Source organism: Nuphar pumila, chromosome 6 (assembly GCF_984573655.1).
Source record: "Nuphar pumila chromosome 6, dmNupPumi1.hap1.1, whole genome shotgun sequence".
Taxonomy (NCBI): domain Eukaryota; kingdom Viridiplantae; phylum Streptophyta; class Magnoliopsida; order Nymphaeales; family Nymphaeaceae; genus Nuphar; species Nuphar pumila.
Window position 1 is genome coordinate 94,275,824 of NC_143254.1, and position 11,274 is coordinate 94,287,097.

General features: G+C 40.1%; 1 protein-coding gene across 3 annotated transcripts; it reads left to right on the forward strand.

Annotated features, from left to right (window-relative positions):
* LOC149835230 (uncharacterized) lies at nucleotides 1-7,775 on the forward strand. Of its 3 annotated transcripts, XM_090010453.1 has the most exons (5): nucleotides 1-467; nucleotides 2,531-2,568; nucleotides 3,119-3,520; nucleotides 5,901-6,531; nucleotides 7,676-7,711. In XM_090010453.1, exons 1-3 carry the CDS (start codon nucleotides 234-236, stop codon nucleotides 3,153-3,155), a joined length of 309 nt encoding a protein of 102 aa, XP_089866579.1. In that variant the 5' UTR covers nucleotides 1-233; the 3' UTR covers nucleotides 3,156-3,520; nucleotides 5,901-6,531; nucleotides 7,676-7,711. The 3 variants fall into 3 exon arrangements, with proteins under 3 accessions (XP_089866579.1, XP_089866577.1, XP_089866578.1); XM_090010451.1 differs by lacking the exon at nucleotides 2,531-2,568; XM_090010452.1 differs by lacking the exons at nucleotides 2,531-2,568; nucleotides 5,901-6,531 and having other exon boundaries at nucleotides 7,676-7,775.
* Nucleotides 7,776-11,274: the final 3,499 nt, after the last annotated feature.

Genomic DNA, 11,274 nt, shown 5'->3' on the forward strand with positions numbered 1-11,274 from the left:
CCGTCCTTTCAAAAGGCCTCGATGATGATCTCCCCAGCCCCGATCGACACCACCCATCTTTTCCTTCTTCTTCTTAGCCTCCTCCTCCCTACAAGAGGAAAATCCCATTTCGCGCAAGCGAAGTTTACCAGGGGAAATTCACGAAGACGGTCGTCGATGTCTCCGAGACAACTCCTTTTGCTCGATTGAGCTGTCGCGAGGAACCGAAGGGTTCTTCTTTCGAGTTGGAGCAGATGGGCCTGGAAGAAGAGAATATCGCAAGGGTCGTGCGCGGTAGGATCTTCAACGTGAGGTTCTTCCCTACGGATCAACGGACGGTGATTGTTGCCGGCGACAAGTTTGGCCACGTTGGTTTCTGGGATGTTGATTATGGCGACGAAGGGGAGGGTGGTGATGGGGTTTACATCTATTGCCCCCACTCTGCCCCTGTTTCGGGAATTACGATTCAGCCGTTCGCGTTAACGAAGGTAATTGCTCGTTTTCTTAATTACTTGTTCCTTGATCCGGGCACAATTTTATTTTCGTTTTTTCGTGTAACAATATCCAACTAAAGATTACTAAAGTGGGATTGTTGTCAGGATTTGGTATTGGTAATTTCTTAGTTATGGAAATTGTGTTATTTCTCAAGTTCTCGACTTCTCGAAGCATCTGAAATGGAGCTTGGTTTTTGGTCATCCAAAGTATCGTTACGATTTACACAAACTATGTTAATGGTTTAGATGCTGAATCACACATAGAGCTTTTAGATCCGTGCTTCATTTTGATGGTGAAGTTAGCATTTGCAATTGTGTTATCCGAACATTTCAATTGTTGGGCACTTGCTTGCTCTTGTTCTTTCCGTTCCTTAACTCGGTGCTGTCTTTGTTCTGTTTTTCTGGTTGCTTCTGCTGATCAGCACGACCTTTCACTCTAATGCTTATTAAATATTCATGTTCACTGTCTCTAGTTTGTCGTCTCAGCTCAAGTTGGTTGTATGTTTAGTTCGTTTGAGTTGTAGAGGGAACAACGTGCTTTCTTTAGTTCTGTAACAAAATCAGCCTGTGAAAACCATATTTTGTTGATATTTCGTCACAAACTACTTTCATGATGGGCTAGTGCTCTTATTTTATCAAGATGGTGTTAAGCATCAATGTCACTAACCTCATTCTCCTAAAAGCCTTTTTTTTCGAAGACATATTGGAATATATAAAACTCTTAAAATATAAAGAATATATGTTACTATAGAGGAAAATATGGAAAAAAAAACTTTTTTATCGAGTTAATAAAGCATGATACTTTTAAAATGGAAATATTTTGAAATTGTTATGTTTTTTGGAATTATGTCCGCTTTTGAAAATATCATGATAAAATTGAAATATTTTGAAAATGTAGCTGATGTTTTGCATAGTTAAGAACATCATTTCTAACAAGACTACTTTCGAGAGAAACTTGCATACATCAAGACATCTGAAATCTAATTATTGAACTTCAGGAAATCAAGGTATAAATACATGACGAGGTGCACTTCTAACCTGAGGACCCTTGGCTAAAACAGTGGCATTTTAGCAATCAGAGTATCAATTTTAACCTGAATGTCCACATTCCATCTAATTTGCTTCATACAGCTTTCCATCTCCTAGAAACCCATATGTCCTTGAAGATGAGCCGGGGAAATTTTGTTCAACAGTTGAAATCATTCATTAGGCTGAGTAACACCTTAATTATATAAGCATTTTAAAAAATGTGTAAATTTGTAAGATTTTCTTGTCATACATCTGTTGTCGGGTGAAGGGAATTTACAAGGGAAAATTAAAAGAGGCAAAAATAAATATGCAAAAATAGGAAGGTTAAAAGAAAGGTCACTGTCTAGAGTGCACTGCAGTTTGTTTTGAGAAAATAAAAGTACACATGTTGCCTTTGTTTGAGAAGCAGGGAAGAGGAACCTTGTTACTTTCACTGCTCGCTGCTGCTCCTTGGGTTACTCCTGTACATGTTCTATTCTATGTTGATTCCAATGCATCTACAAATTGCATTAAGACTGATCTCTAAGCCCAAGTTCTCAAGTTATCCCTACCTTCGTGCTCCACGACCGAGCTCTCTCTTCCATGTTGGTCTTGCTCCACGACCAAACTTCAACCATTTCCTACAAACTGGTGTTTAAATTCGTGTCTCCCTTTTCTTTCCTGTCTCCTTCTAGGGATGTCTAACAAAATCTTATTATGAGAAAAAAACACCAAAAACCAAAGGACATTGCTCCCTTCAAAAGCTTTCAGAATTCCAAAAAGTTTAGGTCAATGGCTATTCATTCATTAGTAGGATTTGAAGGCCAAAAGGGGAAAACAAAGGTAATGATAACGAAAGGAAACAGAATGAAAAACAATCACTCAGAGGTTTACGTGGTTCAGTGAATACACCTACATCCACGATGGTAAATCTCACTCTTAACTTTTTTTACCGGTGTGAAGTAAGACTATATATAAATCAGTTTACAGATTTGTGTGTCTCAAAGGATTTCTCACGATAACCTCTTCTGTTTTACATTTGGAAACAGGTTTATCATTATTGGAGATTGGTTGAGAATCCGATAAGGTAAAACTTTGATTCTGGCTGGACTTGTGCGGATTCAACTTATGTCGACCCTGTTGTGATGATAAGGCCGATCCTTTTGGAATCGAGAGAGTCAATCTGTTTGAGCGAGAGTCCTCCTTACTGTTATCGCTAACCACCTTATCCATATCTCTAACAATAATAGTACTTTCAAATTCAGCCTTTAAAAGAAACAAAGAAACCAAAGCAAAACTATTTCGAGTCATGTATTGTTGGAATTAGTTCTTTGCATTGCAAAGCATATTTCTTTGCTTTGGAGGAACTTAACAGAGTTAGAAATGACATGAATCTGATCCTAGGTAAAGTAGGGTGCAGTTTTTCTTCATTGGGACTTGGGAGCTATTCCACATGGTTATGAGTAACTGCATTACGGTGCTGTTTGGTATGTGAATATGTGAAGCTAAGCATTTTCTCAAGCTTAAGGCATCTTTTAACTGTTATCATTGCTCAAGATGCTAAATGGTTCAACAAATCTTTGCAGTTTCCTCATGTGCTTTTACTTGGTCTTAACTGTCTTATGATGCAACTGCAGGTATTTACTAGCTGTTATGATGGATTTATCCGTATGATGGACATTGAAGAAGAGACCTTTCATATGGCTTACTCTTGTTCAGAAGCAATTTTCTCTTGCTCAATGTCCTAATGATAATAAGTTATACTTTGGAGAGGGTCCAGGGGAGTTAAAGATTTGGGACAATAGTGCAGGAAAAATCTCGACCTCTTGCTTTTTGCATACTCAGAGGATCAATTCCATTGATTTTAATCCAAATAACACAAACCTAATGTTGACAAGCTCATCAGATGGAACAGCCTGCATTTGGGATTTGAGGAATATCAAGAAAAGCCGATCAAGACATATAATTACTGTAAATCATGAAAGGGCTGTTCATTCGGCCTTTTTCTCACCATCTGGAAGTCTTCTAGTGACAACAAGGTGTGCCTTAACCACTCTTCGCACAGAAAATCCCTTGCATATTTGGTCTCTGGATTCATTGTTGTACTGACAAATAGAATTAGATCTTTCATGCCTTGCAGTGATTTTCTTATAGTTAGGGGCTATGTCACATGGGTGCGGGTGCGACACGGGTGCGGTGCAAATTTAAAAATTTTGGACACGGGGACTCGGCTATATATATATATATATATATATATATATATATATATATATATATATATATATATATATATATATATATATATAGTGCAGAGTCTGTGCACACAGCACAGTCTGCACAGTGACTGTGCACAGCACAGCACAGCACAGTCTGCACTGTGATTGGACACGGGGACTCGGCTATATATATATATATATATATATATATATATATATATATATATATATAAAGAGACTGTGCTGTGCACAGTCACAGTGCACAGCACGGTCATGTTGACCGAGTCCAAAACGAAGACGGACTCGGCCTCGATTCGTTGACCGAGTCCGACTCGGCGTTGACCGAGTCCGTACCGTATCTTGAGCCGCACCCGTGTCCGCACCCGTGTCGGGGCATGTCGACTCGAGTGCGGTGCCTCCCTAACCGAGTCCGTGTGACTTAGGTTAGAGAGATCAGTAAAACTACCAAATCTTTATGAGATTCTTATTTTTTTCATTTTCCCTGAAAATAGCAAAGATTTTTTGTTTATTGCTTTGCCCTTTTTTAATGTAATTTAATTTATTTAATTTTTCTTTTTATGGATTATTTTTAATCTCTTAATCTGTACTACTTTTTCCAGAAGTATAAACAGAAAAAAACAAGGTATCTCATGCCAAAAATTTTCCCATAACATTATTACTTTGTGGTTTGCTTAATTGCTTGAGTTTCAATCTTTGAGTAGTTTAATGGTAGTATGGCTTTTCGATTTCTTATAGCTCAACATGCTAGAATTATTTGTTAAGACTATTTATTGCCACATCTGATCCAGTTGCCATCACTGCACTCAGATAGTAGTCATTTATTCAGTTAAGGTTGAATAGCAATTTATTCAACTATTCTGGAAAGGAACTGACAGGAAGGACCATATTTTATTGTATTCTCTTCTTGGGCACAACCCCTGTCCAGTCTCCTGGATCATGGGACTAGCAAATTGGCTCGATTCATTCCTCAATTTATGTATGTAACTTAGATGTAAATTGAGTATGACATGAATATGTATATTCACTTATGCATGTTTTGTTCAATGAAGTTTCAACTGGAACAATATTACTTTAGATGTTACTGTTGATTACTGGTTCTCCGCTTTAGCACAATCCATGGTCCAGTATCGTGGGTCTTGGATCCAGACTTATTTGCTACATAACAGAATTACACAACCTGCAAATGAGGTGCCAAACACATATTAGATGTATGCCTATTTGTAAATGCTTATTTCTAGATAGGATTTTTGCATCTGTTTCTGTTGTGGTGACAGATTTTACCTCTTTTCCAGTGAGAAAAATCTCGCTGCTATTGATCAAGCAATAACGGCGAGATTTTTGTCCTGGCTATTAGCTTCATCAATAATGGTGAGTCATGAATCTCGTCTCTATTACTCTACTACAGCCATGAATGTCGCCGCTATTAGCTTCATCAATAATGTTGAGTTGGAATGCCTTGCCCTTGCACACATCTCGTTGTTAAAGACGTATGTATAACTGCGAGATTTTTTGGTCGTTAGATATTGCCGTTAAAGCACTTTAATGCCGAGATCTGGCTCTTTCCATTATAGAGTGACGTCAGTGTTGTTAAAAACATGTCTTGCCTTGAGGCGAAGGCCCTATCTCGTCGTTATTGATCTTTAACGACAATATCTAATGGCGAGATCTGGCTCTCACCGTTATAGATCAATAACGACAAAATCTAGCTCTCACCGTTATAGGGTTTTACTCTATAACGGTGACATAACTGTTACCGTTATAGAGTGACATCTATAAAAAGAAGTCGCTAAAATGTAAAACAAGGGTGAGGGCATTCAGTCCAATGGACCTTCTTATGCGAGGCCCAACCAAGAAATGCACGAGACGAGACTTGGCCCATAAGTAAGCCCTGATCGTAAACTCCTTTCACCCAAGCCACTCTGCATCTCGTTCTCTCTCTCTCTCGGTTAGGGTTAGGGTTTTTCTAAGTTGGAGATTGGGGCTAAGGTTTTTACAATCGTTTGCAAATGGAGGCCATGGTTTCTTCGATCATCGTTGCCCCTATTTTTCTTTCATCTGGGCTAGGGTTTCTACAAGTTGCAGATTGGGGTTTCGCTCATGCTCACCCGACCCTCATTTTCGCTTCCTTAGGTTAGGGCTTTGCTCATCGTCACAGCCATTTTTGTGTTTTTCTTGGTTGCAGTTTCACATAGTGCTGGAAGAAATTTGACTGAGAAGGAGGGTTTGCGATCTCCAGTAGCGAGGACGTATGTCGTGAAGAGGGACGGGCGGAAGGCGGCCATGCACTTCGACAAGATCACTGCGTGCTTGAAGAAGCTCAACTATGGCCTCAGCGAGAAGCACTGCGACCTCGTTTGCATTGCCCAGAAGATCTGTGCCGGTGTCTACACCGGCATCTCCACCAGTGAACTTGATGAGTTTGTTGTCGAGATCGCCGCCTCCATGACCACTGAGCACTCCGATTATGCCTCTGCAATTCTCTCTCTCAAATTTCCTTTATTTTGCACATTCTTCAATCTTATTAGGTCTGGATCTGACAGTTTTAGGGTTTTTTTGGGTATTGGTTATATGAAGCTTGTGGCCAGGATTGTTGTTTCAAATCTGCGTAAGAACATGAAGAAGTCCTTTTCAGAGTCGCGAGTCTTGCATTTTTTTCTTCAGCTATTTTCAAAATTCTAATTGTGGTTGGTTCGGTTGTATGGGTTTGAATTTGTGGTGGGTGGCTTAGTATCAAGATGTACAATCACGTAAATCAGAGATTAGGACAAAGTGCTCCATTGATTGCTGATGATGTGTATGAGATAATTATGAAGGTTAGTTGGTTGAAAATGCGTATTTTCCCTTTCCTGGATTGTACTTGCTTTTTGCTTAAATTGATGCCTACTCATCATGATTTTTCTTTTTATTCAATTGGTAGGAGTACACTAATTTATCTACATTTATTGTTATGCAAAAAGAGAAAAAGGGGTTTCCATTAAAATTTATTATCCATTTCTCATTAGTTCGTGGGTTTGAAAATTTGGAAACATGGGGTTCTTTCTAATGATGAATTCATGGTTTATTTAAATAATGCATTTTTGGAGAACCCATAATGTTTTGTTTTGGAATCATTGAAATTGGTGGGCTATGGAGTAGTGATTTAGTTTCAATAGGGCTAAAATCTGCTAGAATTGGCTGATCCTTTTGATTTGTAAGCGTGAAATGGTAGGGTTAGTTAATTGCTCAGTTGTGAAGTGGTTTGGCTTGCTGTATTGTCTGTTGGGTGAGTCCTTGGCTTGATCAGATGTGAGACATAGCAAGTTATTTACTGAGATTGAGGATGTGAGATGTATTGTTAGCTTTTGATGGACTTCATTGATTCATTATTAACATGCTTGCTAATGTAGTTGAAGTGGTTATCCAATTTAGTTTATGTATATTTATCTTATATGCTTCAGTTGATATCTCTGTAATTTTGTTTTTGGGACATGTTTGAGAGATCTTATCAAGTTTCTTTATCTGGATATTATCTTTTGGAATGTGAGATTCAAGAATATGCATTTTAAAGCAGTCTTCTTATTTTTGTGAATATGTGAAGTAAAGCAAGGTATAGTTGCTAGTAAGTTGGCTAGATTGTTATGCATTGATAACTTTTGACATCTTGCACATGTTGTATGCCTGAACTATAATTGGACTTCTCAAACTCATTCTCCTTGATGCCAAAGATACACAGAGAGGACAGTAAAAAACTTATTTTTTTGAACATGTTCTTTGTGTGCATGTATGATTGTATTTTTGTTTTGCCTGAGTTATTGAGTGATGAAACAGACATTTAGTTTTTGTTTGAGATCTTTCTCAAACAACACTTTATTTCTTTAAAAAATTTTATCTATTCTTTTTCAATAAAACCTAAATAATTTTCTATTTAGAAGTTGGATACAAAAAATACTAACTTTTCTTTCTCTATTTACGATGCAGATTGGCTGTATGGAGTATCCATTTTCAGACTTCTAGTTTTAATTAACCTTTCGGCTTCGACAACATTGATCTACCTGCTAGATCAGTAACTATCTTTCTTTTAGGGCTTTTTTTCCAAATTTGTTAGAACTAAACCATGAGTTGTTTGTTTGAAGGTATTTCCTCTAATCTTGTTATTGTAAATCAAGATGGACACTTGCAGTCAATTATTTTTATGTTATGTTTTTGTGTTTTATTATGTATTATATTTTTTTGCATATGTTTTGTTTCTTCAGCTGTTTTGTTGTAGTGGGGCCTAGAACAAACAGGCGACATCCGTTAATTTTTTGTTTTTTTGCAGGTTCATAGTCTATAATGGCGAGATCCCTGTCTCGCCGTTATAGCCTATAACGAGTAAATTCTTCCCGTTGTAACATATAATGCTGAGATAAGAATCTCGCTGTTATAGCGGTGAGCCAGGGATCTCGCCGTATTATCTTATCTCGCCGTTAAAGATTGTTACGTCGCTATTGGTGTTCCCAGTTTCGGCGAGATTTGTTGGTGGTGTTGGTTCACCATTTAACGTCGAGCTATAAATGTCGTCGTTATTACTCAACAAAGGCCATTTTGTTTGGCGACTTGTCTGCGAGAATTCTCGCTGTTATAGGCCTATAGCGATGAGAAATAGGGCAATAGCGGCGAGATATATCACTGCCATTGACCTCCATCCTTGTAGTTGACTCATCCTGACATTGCTCTCACATAAGCTTCCAGCATCCCTGGAATCCTTCTGTTGGTTCATCGGGAACATTGCTGCACTAAACCTTCCTTGTTTGTATTTATTTGCAAGTTGAAAGTTCTACAGGAACACTTTTCACTAAGTTTTAGCTTTGATAACATACGTAAACATGCATTACCTGCAATCCTTGTGCACATACACACATCCACAAGTGAACACCTCTACATGCACACATGCACATATGCACTTGCAAGCACATGCAGATGTATATCCATTTCTAAATTGTTTGTTCATCAAGGAAACAATCCTGCACTGAAACTTTTCTTGTTTGTATATTTATTTGCAAGTAGAAAGTTTAATGGGAACAATGTTTCACTAAGTTTTAGCTTTAATAGCATAATAGCATACATATACATGAGTGTGCGCACCCCTGTACAGGTATATATTGATACATAGCACACCCCCTATACATGCACACATACACGTAAAGTCGCATGCAGGCAGGCATGTGCAACTGCTGGTCTGGGCACCTGATGATTTGTGACCAAGGTCCCTGGTGATCATGGGGAAGACTTGGTCGGGGACTTTGTGGGCCATTTTTTGTGTGTGTCAGGTGCTTCGCTTTCTTTTGGGATCTACTGCTTACCAGCTATATTCTTGCTACTTTATGATTTCAACTGTAAAAGAGAGTTGGTGGGCCACATGAGTCAGGGTGGTTGTGGGGCCCCACCTGGGGTTTTCCTTGCTTCTGCAAGGGTTCCTCATTATTAAAAAAAAAGAAGAAGCCGTGGAAGGCAGTTGTGGCAAGGGGATGCCATCTGTCACGGGCTTAGAAGCGAAGGCCCTTGCGACGTAGCTTCTCGGGAAATCGCAAACACCGAAGGCAGGCTTTTTAGTTGCACAAGCAACACACAATACACGCGTACGAGCGGAAGCAAGAGTACGCACATGCACAAACACAAAGAGCAAAGAGGCAAGGATGCAAAAAACTTCTTTATAGATACTTGAAAGCAAAGTACATCAAGAGGGAAAGAGGGGTCCGAATACACGGGGTACTTAAGCCGTAAGGCCTTGTGGAACACTCGAGAGTGTCAAAGAGGTATATGCATCAGAGCAAAAAGGTGAAAAACACGGTGGTCTAGAACATGCTTTCCTGCCTAAGTTGGTGCCGTCTTCGACGCCAATTATTCATGGTAGCCTTCTACAAGCTGTCGATGCTGAAACATGTTGCTGACTTTCTCTCGTGGCTTCACATTCTGGCATTTTCTTTCACTGCACTAAGTACTTTTTGACTTCCCCTAGATAGTTGTTGGAATGGTTAAGGATGACTTCTGGTTCTCCGCCTGGTACACTGGCCGTTGAGGGAGCCCGTTGCGGGATCAGAGCACGTTGAGGCATGCTCCGTTGAGGATCTCCTTCATCTTCGTGGAACAACTTAAGGCTACATATGTGAAATACTGGATGCACTTGAAAGTTTGCTGGCAAGTTCAGTCGGTACGCAAAGTTTCTCACACGTTTGATAATGGTGAAATGACCATCATACTTGCGGATAAAGCTTCGGTGGTGGCCCCAAAAGATAGTTGTGCGGTCGGGAAAGAGCTTGGCCAACACTTTGTCTTCAACACGAAATTTTGTTGGACGACGCTTCTCATCTGCTCATTTCTTCATGCACTTGGTTGCCTTGTTTAGGTATGCCTTCGCCAACTTTATCTAATCTTGTCAGTTCCTAACAAACTGGTATGCATAAAGTGCTTTGCCACGTCCTCGCGCAGCAGGGGAGTGCCGAGTCTATGGATGTTGTCCGGTTGCGACTTCAAATGGACTATGGCTGAAGGACTCGCTCTTTTGGAGGTTGTAGTAGAATTGAGCCGCATCAAGTAAATCAACCCAATCTCTTTGGTTGGCACTGACAAAGTGTCGCATGTATTTTTCTAGCATACCATTTATTCTCTTTGTTTATCCATCGGTTTGGAGGTAAAAACTTGTGCTGAAATGCAAGTTTGTCCCTATTAAGCGAAACACTTCTCGCCAAAACTTGCCAGTGAAGCGTTCATCACGATCGCTGACAATACTCTCAGGAATTCTCCAATGCTTGATTATATTCCGCACGAACAACTTCGCAGTATCTGCAACTGAGCAGGTAGCAGGAGCAGGTACGAAGACAACATACTTCGAGAACCTATCCACAACCACGTAGATTGAACTACAGCCTTGTGCTTTCGGCAAGCTCACAATGAAATCCATGGTTATGCACTCCTACGGATGGCTTGGCACAGGTAGGGGCTCCAATAGTCCACCAGGTCTCTGATTGATGGGCTTGTCTTGTTGACAAATCAAGCAAGTCTGCACATAAGCATCTACATCATCGCACATCTATGGCCAGTAGAACGCGCGTTCTAACAACGCCAAGGTCCTCTGTTGTCGTGGGTGACCCGCCCAGGTAGTATCGTGGCACTCGTGCATCAAGTGCCTCCTCAAGGTATCCTTCCGCATAATATATAGACGATCGCTCGTGGCTCAGAGCAAATCGTCCTCTAGCCAAAATCTTCACGTCTTTCCTTCCTTCACCAATGTGATTAATTGTTGAGCCATCGGGTCACGTGTTGAAGCTTCTCGCACCTATTTGAGAAGATCGCTCGTCGGTTGGCTCACACTGTCGTCCCAAGCGAGCAAAGCTGCAAGTTCTGCCTTCTGATTCAAGGCATCACCACAACATTGGTCCTATCTGGCTTGTATTTGAGGACCATATCGAATTCTGCCAAAGAAATCTTGCCAACGCGCTTGCCTTGGACTTAGCTTCTTCTGAGTCTGAAAGTAGCTTGTCGCAACGTTGTCAGTGCGCACAACGAATTGCGACCCCAAAAGATAGTGTCTCCATGTG

Bases quoted from the DNA above. Each gene is read 5' to 3' on its own strand.
- LOC149835230 (XM_090010452.1), top strand. From the start codon at position 234: ATGGGCCTGGAAGAAGAGAATATCGCAAGGGTCGTGCGCGGTAGGATC. The intron at 468-3,118 runs GTAATTGCTCGT...ATGCAACTGCAG, and splicing joins AGCCGTTCGCGTTAACGAAG to GTATTTACTAGCTGTTATGA.